This window comes from Eulemur rufifrons, chromosome 23, assembly GCF_041146395.1.
Source record: "Eulemur rufifrons isolate Redbay chromosome 23, OSU_ERuf_1, whole genome shotgun sequence".
Taxonomy (NCBI): Eukaryota; Metazoa; Chordata; class Mammalia; order Primates; family Lemuridae; genus Eulemur; species Eulemur rufifrons.
This window is the reverse complement of record NC_091005.1, coordinates 14,976,730-14,994,134: the sequence shown is the minus strand read 5'-3', so window position 1 is coordinate 14,994,134 and position 17,405 is coordinate 14,976,730. Positions and strand designations below refer to the sequence as shown.

General features: G+C 36.3%; 1 protein-coding gene across 2 annotated transcripts in view; it reads right to left on the bottom strand.

Annotated features, from left to right (window-relative positions):
- AP1G1 (adaptor related protein complex 1 subunit gamma 1) overlaps nucleotides 1-17,405 on the bottom strand; it is a 69,260-nt gene that overhangs the window by 33,723 nt on the left and 18,132 nt on the right. For both annotated transcript variants that reach the window (XM_069456727.1, XM_069456728.1), the window contains exons 3-5: nucleotides 9,221-9,345; nucleotides 3,173-3,314; nucleotides 1,576-1,672 (exon numbers count right to left, since the gene is read on the bottom strand). In XM_069456727.1, coding sequence (XP_069312828.1) covers nucleotides 1,576-1,672; nucleotides 3,173-3,314; nucleotides 9,221-9,345 — 364 coding nt within the window. The remainder of the gene's footprint in view (nucleotides 1-1,575; nucleotides 1,673-3,172; nucleotides 3,315-9,220; nucleotides 9,346-17,405) is intronic.

Here is a 17,405-nt window from a genome sequence, read left to right as displayed (position 1 = left end):
ATGAATTTGCTTGTTCCAGAGTCAGTAAAAAGAATCTCATAACACTTCTAACTAATAAATAAGTGCCCTAAACACTCATGTGTTCAACAGGTATATTTAGAGCATTCTGGGAACAGCATTGAATTAATCAAATTAAATATACCATACCACTTTTTCTCTTAGTATTTCCATACGAATTTTCTTTACTCAGAATTTATTTCACGGACTTCAAAATAAGAATAAAATGTTTGGGGCCGGGCACAGTGGCTCACGCCTGTAATCCTAGCACTCTGGGAGGCCAAGGCGGGTGGATCGCTCAAGGTCAGGAGTTCGAGACCAGCCTGAGCAAGAGCGAGACCCCGTCTCTACTAAAAATAGAAAGAAATTATCTGGCCAACTAAAATATATATAGGAAAAAAATTAGCCGGGCATGGTGGCGCATGCCTGTAGTCCCAGCTACTCGGGAGGCTGAGGCAGTAGGATCGCTTAAGCCCAGGAGTTTGAGGTTGCTGTGAGCTAGGCTGATGCCACGGCACTCACTCTAGCCAGGGCAACAAAGAGACACTCTGTCTCAAAAAAAAAAAAAAAAAAAGAAAAGAAAGAATAAAATGGGAAAAGAACAGCCACATCTCATTTAATTCCTCAAATGTTTTATATAAAGACATCTGAGTACCAATTACAAATTCCTGTCAGAAGTAATACAAAAGACGTTTCATAAACGTTATACTACTATCACATGACAATGAAGGAAAATTTTTTATTATAAAATAGCCAAGAAATAAAAGGGTTTTACACATAAAAATCAAGGGTAGGGCTGGGTGAGGTGGCTCATGCCTGCAATACTAGCACTTTGGGAGACTGAGGTGGGAGGATGGCTTGAGCTCAGGAGTTGGAGACCAGCCTGAGCAAGCGTGAGACCTCGTCTCTATTAAAAATAGAAAAATTAGTCAGGCATCGTGGCACACGATGTAGTCCCAGCTACTCGGGAGGCTGAAGCAGGAAGATGGCTTGAGCCCAGGAGCTTGAGGTTGCAGTGAGCTGTGATGACACCACTGCACTCTACCCACAGCAACAGAGTGAGACTATTTCAAAAAAAAAAAGAAAAAGAAAAGAAAACCAAGGATAGGATCATTTACACATTACACTCCATATTAGTAACTTAATATAGTACTTTTTCTTAAAGATGGGATCTTGCTATGTTGCCCAGACCAGAGTGCAGTGGCTATTCATAGGCACAATCATAGCAAACTACAGACTCGAACTCCTGGCCACAAGCAATCCTCCCGCCACCTCAGCCTCCAAAGTAGCTAGGACTAGAGGAGTGTACCACCATGGCTGGCTTTAATACAGTACTTTTAATATCATAAAAGATGATCAGAGATGAAAGACAAGTTTACTATGAAGGAATCAATCCCTGATTATAAAACTAGTATATGTGAGTAGAAAGATTTGCCAGAACAGACCTTCCTGGAGAAGTGTCTAAGCACAGTTGAAAGGCAACTCCACCGCACTCAGACACACGGCTAACATAGCCTTAAGCCTTTTCTCTTTCCCTTTCTCCTTCAATACTTTATTAGTGCATCCAAATTACATTACCATGGTTCTTCTCATTCAATAAATTTTTTGTTGCTGGTAAAAACATCTCCATAAGTTCAGGAACTTTCCTGATGACATGAACAGCACATAGTGCTGCCTATAAAAAATAAAAGGACAAAGGATTTATTTCAATTATGTCCAGACAACCAACCTTATAAAAAACCACCACCACAAAAACCTAACTAGCTCATCTACTAGAAAAATAAAGAAGAATGAAGTTAGATATGAGTTTATTATTTATTGACTGGTTGGGGATTTCCAGTTTATACTATTGCATTAATGAGAACTTCTAGCTCACTTGTCCCTTTGTTCATATATTGCTAGACAAGTGAGCAAATACTTTCTAGACTAGACCATGATTAATATGAATTTATCAAACAAATTAAACATGACTTAAGTGGAGTTTTGGGTAAGTAAAAAAGAGGTAAGATCCTCCATCCTTGATAAACATTCCTCTGAGTAAGATGACCAATAGGTATAAAAATATCATACAAATAAAAGATATACACCACAGATGGTATAATATAAATCTGTTATGTTTAATAGTATTTACACTGCCCCCAACTGACTCTCTGCTGACATTAAGAAAATCATCTGAAAGATACTTAATTAGTCTCTACTAAAGAAAAGATGGTCTTATTAGCTTGTTCACTGGAAAGAAAAGTCCATTTAAAAACTGATTTTGGTTATCCCCCAAAGTAACCATAACTACTATGTGTTTGAGTCAAATACCATAAAAATTTAGAAAGATTAACAAGAAAAGATTTCTAACTTCACCCATGTTACATTAAGGGGAAAACATGGGTTTTTTTCCTAACCTGCAGGAATGTTTCATTTAATGCAATAATGCGGCTCTGAACAAGAGCAGCTCACATATTCTTTAAGAAAATGGACTGGCTTACAAACTAAGGAAAGACTTTAACTTTGAAGCCATCATGGGAAATGGTTTGGCCCTTTCAACACCTCTCTCTCGCACCATTAATACGGAGGCACAGTAAATGCCAACCAGACAGATGTGTGTTCATTTCTTGGATTTCTAAATTCTACACACTTGTTTATAGAGGTTTTAGGGTTCAATCACAATTTTTAAAAACTCAATAATGTATTTAGATTAACAAACAAAACCAGGTAAGAGAATAAGATAATTCTCTTCCACCACTATCCCACTCAGACATACAAATGTTAGAAAGTGGGCTCTACATCATTCCCTAATAATTATCTAGGTTCCAACAGAACTACCCTTCCAGAGAAACAAAGGCATTAATAAAATGACATGGGCACTAATTATTAGGATAAAAGTAAATTCATAAAGATTTATTCATAATCCACTTTATTTTAATACTGTTTAGAATCAGACAATTTTAGGAAGTAATTAGGTACACCACCTAGAATATATCCAGTAACATTTGTTTGTTTATAAATCATTTCCTTGAAAAATAAGAATCAAGATTCATATGTAACCATTTAAAAATATATTTAACTACACAGAGAAAAAGACTTTATATTATCATTAGAGCTTTCAAAAATAAGCAATCTACTTTCTCATCTCCATAATACCCCCTAATCCAAACAGATATTTGTTTTCATTAATAGTTACCTTTTTTCTTAAATAAGAGTTGGAGGTTTTCAGGAGCTTCTCTACCTCTCCTGCAAGATCTCTGCACATCTCTGAGGAGCCCATGCAGCCCAGGGTACAAAGTGCTAGCCCTTGTACGAATTGCGTGCTATGATTGAGATCACTGCAAAAAAAAAGGTAGAAGGTAGAAACAAACATGTTCTCCCTGATGCTCCCCATGAAGAAACGTCACAATTTAACAAACTAGTTCAGAATGACTCAAGATTTCTCCAATCATGAAAATAATAGGATTATTTGCTGCAGAAAATGTTTATTCCAACTTTATTACAAATTATCAATACATCAATGTGCCGTGAGAAGGGTATAAAAAAAATTATCAATACAGTGAATGGATTGACAGTCCATCCTCCAGGCTCACAAGCCAATGCTTCCAAAAACCAAAGTGGCAGAAACTGGACAACATGTTATCTGTTGAATGTTAAAAGACACCCACTTCAGAAATTCCACAAACGGTTGAAAGTAAAAGCTGGCAATGATAAAAATATGAAGGAAAACTCTGTCTTTATTTTTTTTTTTTTTTTTTTTTTTTTTTTTTGAGACAGAGTCTCACTTTGTTGCCCGGGCTAGAGTGAGTGCCGTGGCGTCAGCCTAGCTCACAGCAACCTCAAACTCCTGGGCTCAAGTGATCCTCCTGTCTCAGCCTCCCGAGTAGCTGGGACTACAGGCATGCACCACCATGCCCGGCTAATTTTTTCTCTATATATTTTTAGCTGTCCATATAATTTCTTTCTATTTTTAGTAGAGATGGGGTCTCGCTCTTGCTCAGGCTGGTCTCGAACTCCTGAGCTCAAACGATCCGCCCACCTCGGCCTCCCAGAGAGCTAGGATTACAGGCGTGAGCCACCGCGCCCGGCCGGAAAACTCTGTCTTTAAAAGATTTTTAACAGCTCGACTACTCACCACAAAAAAAAAAAGGTAAGGATACACATTTACCAAAATCCTTTTTTTAAAAAAATCGGAAAATACTATCTATGCTAGCTTATTTAAGATGACATAAACATCATGACAGAAATTTAGTTATCTGTTAAAACCTGTAGTCTTATGCTTTGGGTTTTGTTTTGGGTTTTTTTGTTTTTTTTTTTAACAGGGTCTCACTCTGTTGCCTGGGTTAGATTGCAGTGGCGTCATCACAGCTCACTGCAACCTCCAACTCCTGGGCTCAAGCAATCCTGATTCAGCCTCCCAAGGAGCTGGGACTACAGGCACATGCCACCACATCCGGCTAAGTTTTTTTAATCTTTTGTAGAGACAGGGTCTCACTATTGCCCAAGCTGGTGTTGAACTCCTGGCCTCAAGGGATCTTCCCGTCTCAGCCTCCCAAAATGGTAGGATTATAGGCGTGAGCCACCACCACATTCAGCCTTATGCTTTAGCTTGATGTTACATTAAATAATTTTTACACTTTTATTTATTCAAAAGAAGAAAAATTAGTAACTGTCCATTACTAATGATAACAATGAGTCAATAAAACCACCTTTAACAAACTAAGCTAGACATTTATAGTGAACCCCCATATCCAGTGGTATACATACACAAAAATCTTTCTAACAGGCATTGATTACTGTATAAAATTACTTCCAAAACGGCCAGGAAGCATACTTTCAGAAAAGGTGAAGTATTAAAATCTTGAACCATTAAACTCATCTATGTATTATAATCAACTCTTGCTATTCAGAAACTGAATTATTATGTTAAGTTACACTACCTTCACTAGCTTTCAGAGCATTTTAGAATCCTTTAGTCCAGTGGTTCTCAAAGTGTGGTTCACGAGTCTCTGGAAGTCCCCAAGACTGTTTCAGAGAGTCCATGCAATTCAAGCTCTTTTCATAATCCTCACATATTATTTGTCAACTGTGTTGACATTTGCACTGATGGTGCAAAAGAAGTGGTGAGAAAAACTGCTGGTGCATTAACACAAATCAAGGCACGGACACGAAAGTGTACTAGTCACTGTATCCACTACCATATTCTCGTAATTAAAACAAAAGAAGAAAAAAATGCAGTTTCATTTATGACTGCCCATAGCAAAGCAGTAAAAATTATTAGTTTTGTTAAATCTCAACTCTTGAGTGTACATTTTCTCAATATTCTGTGTGACAAAATGGGAAGTATGCATAAATCACTTCTGCTGCATAATGAAGTAAAATGGCAGTCTGAGAGAAAAGTACTTGTGAACTTGTTTCACCTGCAAGCTGAGCTAATGCTGCTTTAAAATGAACATCAGTTTTATTTGAAAAATAACCAAGACAACTATGGTTATGAAGATTTGGGCCAGGCGTGGTGGCTCACGCCTGTAATCCTAGCACTCTGGGAGGCCGAGGCGGATGGATCGCTCGAGTTCAAGAGTTTGAGACCAGCCTGAACAAGAGCGAGACCCCCCGTCTCCACTAAAAATAGAAAGAAATTATTTGGACAGCTAAAAATATATATATATAAAAAAAAATTAGCTGGGCATGGTGGCGCATACCTGTAGTCCCAGCTACTCGGGAGGCTGAGACAGAAGGATTGCTTAAGCCCAGGAGTTTGAGGTTGCTGTGAGCTAAGCTGATGCCACGGAACTCTAGCCAGGGCAACAGAGTAAGACTCTGTCTTAAAAAAAAAAAAAAAAAAAAAATTGGGGTATTTGGCAGACATCTTCTAGACAAAAAGCCAAGTAAACCTAATACTTCAAGAGCAACAACTCACAGAATTTATTACTTCGGGTTTTGAAGTGAAAACTAGAATTTTGGAAAACTTGTATTGCCAACATGAGCTTGACAGTTTACCTTACTTAATACTTAAAGACTTTTCTGATGAGATCAGTGGCAATATTAAGCAATGTGATTTTATAATATTCTATAATGAAATGTATTAACATTTGGAAGATCTCCATAACTCAGTAAACCAGCTTCTTCCAAATGACCTAGGCAGGATGATACAAAATAATGCATGATTAAAAGATTCACTCAAGGTCCAAGAAAGACCAAAGGGTTTTAATGTAACAAAGTACCAAAACTTCCCTGATACAGTTTCAGATTCCACATTGTACCTAACCTTTAAGGAACTATCATTTGTTAAGTTTTAGTATAGTATCAAAGAAGAATATCCATAATTATGTGAAAAGGCTATTAAAATACCCTTCTCTAATTATATTATCTGTAAGAGGCTGGACTTTCTTCATCTACTTCAATCAGAACAACATAACACAAGAAATTGAATGTAGAAGCAGATACCAGCATCCAACTACCTTCCAACAGATTTACAAAAACATAAAATAATGCCACTCTTCACATTGAATATTTGTTTTAGAAAATAGCTTACTTTTCATAAAGAATGTTATATATTTTAACATGTAATGAACTCATTATTAGTATTTTTAAATGAATTAATAAATGGTTTTAATCTTCACCGTAGAATGAAGAAAGAAGGTAAAGTGTAAATTAGCCAGGTTTGCTACTTTTCACCAACTTAAATAATTTAACATAAAAATTACTGGTAAGGCTGGGAGTGGTGGCTCACACCTGTAATCCTAGCACTCTGGGAGACTGAAGTGGAAGGATTGCTTGAGCCCAGTAGTTCCATGTTGGGGTAGCGTAGAAATGTTGGGGTGACCCAAGGAGATTGCTGGCATAGAAACGTCTTGTTCTTAAATAAATACAAGTGAGAAATTACTCTCGGGACTCTTAGTCTAGAAAGCCTTGAGTGCCCTGACCCCACTCTTTCTCCTCTATTATCTCGTTTCTTATTCCTACACAACACCCTGTTTTCAGCCCTGTCGGCTGCAGAAACTCTGGACAGTTCCAGACCAGCCTGAGCAAGAGCAAGACCCCATCTCTACTAAAAATAAAAAAATTAGCAGAGCATCATGACACGCGCCTGTAGTCCCAGCTACTTGGGAGGCTGAGGCAGGAGGATCGCTTGAGCCCAGGAGTTTGAGGTTGCAGTGAGCTATGATGATGCCACTGCACTCTAGCCTGGGTGACAGAGTGAGACTCTGTATCAAAAAAATAAAATAAAATAAAAAATTATTACTGGCAAAACAAAGCTTGAGTACTAACTATGGCTTTATCATCTAGGCTCCCAGCTTCCAAAAATATTTAGTTAACTTTTCATTCATCGTTCAATGATTATAGATATTTTAATAAAAGTTCTTAAAATAACAGATCCCTTTTTTTTTTTTTTTTGAGATAGGGTCTCATTCTGTCACCCAAGCTATTAATAGAACGCAATGGTGCAATCATACCTCACTGTAACCTCAAACTCCTGGGCTCAAGCAACCCTCCTGCCTCACACTCCTGAGTAGCAGGGGGGCTACAGGCACGTGCCAGAACACCCGGCTAATCAGATCCAATTTTTTAAGGATTTAATTCCAAGATCTTTAGTATCTTAAATAGTTGTTTTAAGCCAATGAACAATGAGACAAACATTTGTAATTAAGCATAAAAACTATTAGTACACTATGATGCCCTATAATACAAAGAAATAAACCCCCCAAAACCAAAAAACAAAACAGAAAAAGACCACATTCATTAACAGATTGAAAAAGAAAAAACAAAAAAACTGAAAGATACAAAACTTGGAATGAAGTGCTAGATCATTTCCCAACTACCTGAAAAAGTATCTAACTCCTAAATTCACTTGGGGCTTGGCTGGGTCTCCTTAAAATTAAACACAAAGATATCTTCTCTACCTATGTGCCTCATTCTTCAATTTTTATCAAGGTACAAACCTATATTTAAGTTTGGTATTAACTCTCTAACATGAACTTGCTGCCAGGCAGAACTGCCAAATTATCAGCATGTGACTGAAAGCTTAAGTAATAGGGGCAACAGAGCATGCAAGAACTAAAATTAAAGAAAACTCTCTTAAAGGCCTATCCAGAGTAAAGTATCCAAGAATCATGCTGAACATCTAGAATATACCCTCCATTACATCAAGGATTTCTGCCCATTTTTCTCCACTCTCCAAACATAAGGAGTACTTGCAAACAACTCCTGGCATATAGCAGACATGCAATAAGTATTTGTTAAAAAAATGAATCAAGTTCATAATTTCATTATTAATATTTCTTTCAAGGCCAAACACCAAAAATTCTTCCAAATTACGTTCACAGACTCACTGTCATATTTAAATGCTACACTTTATCATTACAACCAAATCACAACTGTCATTTTGGAATTTTTCAATACCCATTGGAAAAATTTAAAGTAAGGCATTATTTACCACAGAAAAGTATAAATTTTAATTTCCACAAATTTGATCTCCTCTATCCCCGGGCTTCAACTTTCTGTCAAATACAGAAATATCGCAAATAAAAAAGAAGTCTGAAAAGGAGATTAAACTTATAGTAAACCATTTAAAGGCCATCAGAACTCCTATAGTCTTCTAACAGAAAATTCTTCTAAGAAGGACACTGGGAAGAACAGCAAATTCTCTGCTCAGGTCCTCTCATTTCTCTATACAGCAAGTATTCCTTGATTTGTAAAGCGAGTTAAACAAACAAAGTAGTGCATCAGTAAATCAGCCATTAGAAAAAAAGACTATACATAAAAATTCACAGGGCTAAGATATAAATCCATGAACCTAAATCTCAGATGGATTAGATCACCAACAAGCAAGACCTTTCCTTTTATTTTTTTAAATGGTATTTACTCAGAATATACATTGATAATTTTTAAGTAAATGTAAAGTTTCATAATTTACAGTAGTCAAAGTCCTGGAAACAAACAAACAAAAAGCCCAGACTTTATCAATACTTCTCTTTTCTATGAATGCCCAAATGTCTATTTTATCAGTAATGTGTGTTTTTATGCCTGAAGATACACAGCAATACCTACATTTAATAAGATTATCCCCTATAGAAGTTTTAATCCTTTGCTCAGCTTCTTTGCCTACAAGCTACTGAACCAAGAGCAATTCAAATACATTCTGGACAGTAAATATCAAATCAGCAAATAGAAGGTATTGATGTCATTAGAAGACCTAAGAGAACAAAGCTGTTGTTAGAAGAAAAAAAAGTAAAAGACTTACTTCTTGATACAGTTGGTCATGAGAAGATGAACATCTTGTCTTTCATCTAATAGCAGCATTGCCCCTAAATAGCCAATGCGTTTGTCTGTGAATTTTTGAGAAGCGATAAGCTTGAGGCACTCCAACTGCAAAAAAGAAAAAAAAAAAAGAAAAAGACATTAAGAACTTGCTACACAATCTAGAAAAGCAATCTTTTTAACCCAGAATATACAGATGACTAAAGTAAAGTACAAACCTGTATCATCAAGCTGCCTAAATAAAAGGCAAAGAATTAAGACCTTCGGCTATCTTGATAATAGTAATCAAGTTCTGGAACAGATTGTTTTGTCAAGGTCCCATGATATTTGCCATCCAAATCATCTGTGAGTTTTACTTTAGTTCTCTACAGATTCATACAAATACAAACTAGTCAAGTATTACAATAAGATACTAATAAACCTATCCCTATGTTACATTAAATAGGCACCTAACTCATGTATTTAAGGTCTGGTTCCTACTTTGGAAATCAAAAAACTCAGTATGTGGAAATACATCAAAGTATCAAAAACTGTCCTAAACATGGAATGTATAATTAATTAAACAAGACAGAGAATAATTAACTTTAATATAATACGGAAAGTGTTTCAACCAAGTACATTTAGGGCTTGATCCAAGTACTATAGGAGAGGCGAGTGATTAGGAATCAAACAAAGAAAGGAAAAAATATTCAGAGGAAAACTCAGTAGCAGAATTAAGCTAAAATGTTTTATATGATTTCTTCTTTACCTAATTGTTATTAATAGAAATAGTTTCTTAGGGCTTAAGAGTCCTTGTAAATAGTTTGTCTCTCTCCTTGGCCTTTCTTAAATAACCTTCACAATCACTTTGATATACTTTATCATTCCATCTTGACAAACATGAAAAAGGCCAAACATTCCTTCTGGAGTAGTGGTTTTCAAAGGTCATACAAAAGTCAGACTATCTAAAAAGAGTTTTCAAAAACATGTTCTCCTTTAAAATCACACATTTAAAAAAAAAAAAGAGGCTCAAATGGAGACCTGTGTACACAGGAAGTGAAAGTTACATCAGACTACTTCCATTATGAATTTATCTAATAAGTTTGAATGTGAAATTGAGGAAAGTAAAACAGTTCTACAAATATAATTTTTTCAAGCTATTTAAGAATTGCTCTCTCAATATACCTGCACTAAAAAACACGTAAAGCCAGGTGCAGTGACTCATGCCTATAATACCAGCACTTTGGGAGGCTGAGTGCCGGAGAATCACTTGAGACCAGGAGTTCAAGACTAGCCTGGTAAACAGAGTGAGAACCCACCTCTACAAAAAATTTAAAAAATTAGCTGGCCATGGTGGCACAAGCCTACAGCCCCAGCTACTGGGGAGGCTGAGGTAAGAGGATCCCTTGAGCCCAGGAATTCAAGGCTGCAGTGAACTGTGATCATGCCACTGCACTCTAGCCTGGATGACAGTGTGAGACCCCATCTCTCTAAAAATATAAAATAAAACAAAAAATTTTTAAAAATTAAAAATATAGGCCAGGCATGGTGGCTCACACCTTGTAATCCCAGCATTTCAGGAAGCTGAGGTGGAAGGATAGCTTGAGGCCAGGAATTCGAGACCAGCGACACCCCATCTCTACAAAAAATAAGAAAAATTAGCTGGTCATGGTGGTGAGCACCTATAATCCTAGCTACTCGGGAGGCTTAGGCAGGAGGATCACTTGAGCCCAGGAGTTCAAGGTTGCAGTGAGCTATGATTACGCCACTGCACTCTAGCCCAGGTGACAAAGGAAGACCCTATGTCTTAAAAAACAAAAACAACAACAACAAAAAAAAACACACCTAAAGTTAGCTGATTAACTACACTATCATAAGCATTTCAAAGAAGTCTCCAAGGATCAAACAAGAAAGCTTAAATGCCATGGGAGATTGAAAAACGATTATCTAAGTAACAACCCTTTCCTTTTGTCTATATATTCAATTTAAATTAAAAACAATTTCTGAAACAGAAGTTAATGAAAGTCATTTTTACAATTTCAGCAGAAAATTTACCGAGAGGGGCTGGGCATGGTGGCTCACACCTATAATCAATCTTAGCACTCTGGGAGGCCGAGGCGGGCGGATAGTTTGAACTCAGGAGTTCAAGACCAGCCTGAGCAAGAGTGAGACCCCATCTCTAATGAAAAAAAGGAAAAAGGAAAGAAAAAAAGAAATTAGCCAGACAACTAAAAATAAAAAAAAGTAGCTGGGCATGGTGGCACGTGCCTGTAGTCCCAGCTACTCGGGAGGCTGAGGCAGGAGGATTGCTTGAGCCCAGGAGTTTGAGGTTGCTGTGAGCTAGGCTGACGCAACAGCACTCTAGCCTGGACAACAGAGTGAGACTGTCTCAAAAAAAAAAAAAAAAAATTTACTGCTAGGGTGAATGAGAAAATCAGGAGTTAAAATATTATCGGAAAAAGCTTACTCTTTTTCAAACTGAAGCTTTTTTCCAATCTTCCCATTTAATAATTCTATAAATAAATATTTTAATAATGAAAGAAGATGCTCCAAGAATCAGATAATCACAGAAGTTTTCAACATCCTTACTGAATCAATCTTGCTTCTGGCAAACCCCAGGCCATACACAAATAAATTATCCAGAAATATTTTATTAAGATCACCTAATGGGTAGGGCATACTCTCAGGCATTAATATTACTTATGTATTTTTAGGGCCAAGTTTTAAGATAGTCACACTAAAAGTCACCAGTGACTGGTGAACAAAATTTGCTGTTTCTGGTGACATTTGTGTAAAACTTACCTAAAAACTAAACAGCAAAAAGAAAAACTAAAACTTAAAGAGATAAATATTAAATTAATTCTTTATAATATTCACCATTTGTACAGCAACTTTGCTTAAAAAACAAGCTGTAGTTTTCTGAAGGACAAATTTGAGGGACAACATAAGGTTTTATGACTGGAAATGGCACCTAAAATATACCCTCCAGTGAAGGATCAATTCTGATCACACTTTATACTTAAGAGCCCAGTAACAGTGCCAAGAATATACCATGTTTAATAATGTTATCAAAGTTTTTAAATGTTGAAAAACAAAGATAAAATTTGGGGTGGAAAGTACAATGATGGGGGGTGCATCTGAGGAAAAGGCAGCCATTTTTGAACAGCAATTTCTAAAAACACAACTCGACGCTACTACATTAAAGAACAAAAGGAAAAAAGAAATCATTTAATATATCTGCCCCTTAGGTAACAAACTCAAATTTACCCAGTACTGCTATTCCACTTAAAGCTACCTGGAAAACCCACCTGAAACATTTCTAACCACAAATCTAGCAGATGCTTTAAGACTACAGTAAACAGTCCAGCTTTTATATCCACACCCCATACAGTTAACAGAAAACTTTTACTTTTATTCTAAACTCTTCTCAGCAGAAGGTTCTAGTAAGCCATTATAGCAACGAGCCTAAGAGACTGAAGTTATCAGCACCCTTTTGGAGCAAATGCAGTGCCTAAGAAGTGGTTTCCAAACCTGACTGGTCAGATCACCTGGGAGAGTTTTGAAAAATATAGGTCATCCCCAGGATATTCTCATGGAGAAGATTTGAGGTAGGGGCTGACAATTTAATTTTTATAAAATTTTTCTAAGTGACTCTTAATGTTCCAATTTTCTTTGAATTTCAAAGCAATTTTTTAAAAGACAACTTTACTAGGTTTCTGGCCTTTTTACACTTTCCTAAAGCAAGTACAAAAGTTGCCTTTTATCAATGTTTAATCTAGCTGCCCTTAGAAAAAAAGGTGCACTCATTTTGTTATGTTTTAGAACAGTTTCCCACAAGGTCAAATGCACATCTGCATTTGCTTTTAAATTTAACACTGGAGCTTTATGATGTGAATATTCACCTTGATGAAAAGATACAACTAAAATTTTATAAACATTAATGGACCTGCAACTGATTGGTCTTTTAAAAAGTTACCTTTATTTCATTTTAATATTCAGAAACAACTGCCTAGTTCATACAAATACATACATACACACACAAACATACATTTCTGAAAAACAAGCTTGTTATAACTGCTTTACCACTATGTAGCCTGGTAACATAAAACCTATATAGAACAGAGCCTATTTTTTCATTCTTTTATCAGAGGAAAAAAAAAAATGCCCCAAAACCTGATACTCCTATTGAATCCCATTTTTCTCAAGAAAATTTATTATACAATATTTAACTCAAAATACATAAAAATCATATAATACTCATTGACTCACCAATCAGCTTTATCAAATCTTAACATTTCACCCTACTTATTTATTTATTTATTTATTTTGAGACAATCTCCTCTGTCACTCCAGCTAGAGTGCAGTGGCATCATCATAGCTTACTACAACCTCAAACACCTGGGAACAAGTGAACCTCCCGCCTCAGTTTTCTGAGTAGCTGGGACTACAGGCACACACCACCACACCTGGCTAATCTTTCTGTTTTTTTGTAGAGATGGGGTTTTGCTCTTGCTCAGGCTGGTCTCGAACTCCTGAGCTCCAGCGATCCTCCCACCTCGGCTTCCCAGAGTGCTAGGACTACAGGCATGAGCCACCAGGCCCAGTCTGTTTTAAATTTTTTAATACTACAAATTCAACTGAAGCTCTTTCCATACTGTGCCTCAATCTCATGTCCCTTCTTCTCTTCAGCCCAGAAGTAACCAAAATCCCAAACTACTGCTCGTTATTGCCATGCCTTATGTTTTTACTATACATGTAGAGACAAGTGGTTTTGAATGTTTTAAACTTTATATAAGTATCATACTGTATTCCTGCTCTTTTCACTCAACATCTTTGAGTATTACATTAAGACAAGATGCTCTAATTCAGTCACATTCATTGGTATATAGTATCCCACTTGTGAATATAAACTAACCTACTCTTTTTGAGGACAAGCAGACTGCTCCCAATGTTTTACTATTAGACACACTGTTGCAATGAACACTCTTATCCATGTGTCTTTGTATACTGGACAAGAATTTCTCTAGGTTATAAACCTAAGGAGCCTTGTTCAGATTCAAGTTTTTCAGTTTTTGATTTTTGTTTTGTTTTGATTTGATTTTGCAAATATATACCACTTTATCCTAGGTGGTGGTATGAATTTTCATCAGGAAGCACATAATATTTATTTCTGGTCATTGCTTCTCTTTTGTGACGTTAGCTGCACTGATAATCATCACGGATTGAAAATGGTAATATTATAATTACTGCTCTAAGAATCAACTTCTCTGTATACATCATTGAGCCTTTAGAAGAAATTATAGGTAGGAAAAGGCAAGATAAATCTTTATTTCTTTCCTTTTGTTGACCAGTTTTCAAAATAATGAGTTAGTTCTATAGTATCCTCCAAAGATGACCAATGAAGTTTTTGAAGTTTTTTATTTAAATATTATTATCATCTCATGGATATAGACTTACTTGGTATGTTTCAATTGATTACAACTATTCTTATTATTGCATGAATTGCCTCATTTGGGGGCATGATAATCTCTTCTCATAATTAATGAAACCTTTTGACAGGACCTTCATAGTCTTTCTTGCTTTCTGGCATAGTAAAATGGTTCAAGATTATTTTGCAAATTTCCTACCCTGGATTTGGGATCAGCCATCTTTCCAAAGGGCCCTGACTATTTTAGAGTAAAATGGCATTTGGAGACCATAATCTAGACTTAAGAGTGCTCACTGCTACTGCTTTGGTCATTGTTTCCAAGTCTTTTTAAGGAACAGTACTAGCTTAAGTACTTTTTAAAGATAAAACATAACTTAAAATATTAGCAAGGCAAATCCAGCAATGTAAAAGAAAAAACCATCATGACCAAGTAAAGTTTATTTCAGACATGCAAGGAGTATATCATTAGAATACCTATTTATATAATTCACCACACTAACAGTTCAAAAGAAGAAAGCCCATGATTACTTCAGCAGGTACTTAAAAAGCATCTCATAAAATTTTCTTTAAATTCCTTAATGTGTCCTCATACAGAATTCACAGAAAAAATAAATAAATTCCTTAATGTGATAATGAGTGTCTTCCTAAAATGTATGATAGTCACCATATCTATCCATAATAATGTAGAGCATTTAAGGTTTAACAAGACAAGGATACATACTATTTTTTTAATACTGTACTACCTATACAGCATAGTAAGAAAACATATATAAGGATGGAAAAGGAAGAACTGCCAATGTTTGCAGACAATAGTTTTCATTATATGGAAACAATGGAGTCTACCGAGACTCTTAGAACCAAGTTCAGTAATGTTGCTAGGTAGGATAGGCATATTTAAAAATCAATTATATTTTCATATATCTACAACTTTTTTTGTTTTGTTTTGTTTTTTTGAGACAAGATCTCATTGTGTCACCCAGGCTAGAGTGCAGTGGCATCATCAAAGTTCTGCAACCTCAAACTCCTGGGGTTCAAGTGATCCTCCAACCCTACCCTCCCGAGTAGCTGGGACTGCAGGCATGTGCCACCATGCCCGGCTACTTTTTCTATTTTTTGCACAGGCAGAGTCTCGCTATGTTGCTCAGGCTGGTCTCAAACTCCTGGCTTCAAGCGATCCTCCACTTCCTCTTCCCAAAGTGCCAGGATTTTACAGGTGTGAGCCAGCGTGCCTGGCTATTAAAATTTTTAAAGGATATTATTTGCAATATGAACAAGAGCTCTAAGGAACCTATGAATAAATTTCTCCAAAGAAGTAAAACTTCAAGGAACCTACAACGATGGAAGGGAAGACACAAGTAATAGTCATATATGGGTAATTGCCTATAGCAGGCCATGTTGGAAACAGGGAGAAAAAGACAATGCATGCCTAGCCTGCAGACAGTCTACTACTGCTATGCAGAAATGTAGATCCAGTGTTGCCATATCTGATTTTTCTAAGAGAAACTAGAAATCCACATTTCTACAAGGAGTCCCTTGATTTTCATATGTTGGTAGCAAATTCAAAGTAATTTTAAACACTGTACAGGACAAATAAAACACATCTGTGAAAGAACCTGGTCCGTGGGTTTTCTACTCCTGCAACTAACCACCACTTCTTTAGATACTCAACTTTATTTCTGGATTTTGTTTAAGCCAGATATGTGAAAGGTTATAAAAGTGTTGAAGATACTGTCTCTTACATTACTAAGAGACCCCTAGATAAGAAACCCACATAAGAAAATCTCTTTCAGAATTCAAGGCTACAAAAAGCTTTGTCTGAGCCTGGACAATAGCAAGACCCTGTCTCCACAAAAAATAGAAAAATTAGCCTGTAGTCCCAGCTACTCAGGAGGCTAAGACATGAGGATAGCTTGAGCCCTGGCGTTTGAAGTTGCAGTGAACTATGATGATGCCACTGCACTCTAGCCCAGGCAACAGAGCAAGACCTTGTCTCAAAAAAAAAAAAAAAATTTTTTTATTTGCTGTTCTTGAGGAAATGGTAAAATGGGTAATATCTGAAATATCTGAAGGTTTTTAATGTATAAAACATGAATGTCTAGCATTAATTAACTTAATCTTCATTATAATCCTATAAAGTAGACATTAGGACTGTCCCCATTTTACCAACAAGGAAGCTGAGACACAGAGAGTTAAAGATCTTGATCAAAGTCACACAGATAGTAAAATTACAGAGCCAAAATTCACACCCAGGTAGCTTAGTTTCTACAGTTTTGCTCTTCGATTCTGGCAATAACCACAAAACTGAATGTCTCTTTTCTTGTCTTAGCTGCCTCACCAACCACAACTACACTGGCCTTATGTTCTGAATTATTATAGTCCCTCTCCCAACTATTCCTACTATTTTTTTTCTTTTTTAAAGTAGATGCTGGTAGTTCATGCCATCTCACATCCTCTGCACAGCAAGGCAGGGCTAAAATAATTAATTAATTAACTCAATAGGAATAACTATTTATAGATTTGAGTTCAGCCCAAAGAATGAACAAGTTTTCAAGTTATGCAAGGCTGAGCTCTAGTCCCCTTACTAGCTGTGTGAATTTAAACAAGTCACTCCAGAATTTCAGCTTTCTCATCTGTAATATGAGGTTATTACCTCTTCTTTCAGTTTTACTATAAAACTTAAATGAGAGTTTTTAAATCCACTAGAAATTTTAAAATTTATATGTGGCTCATATTTTATTTCTACTGACAGCATCATACTAAA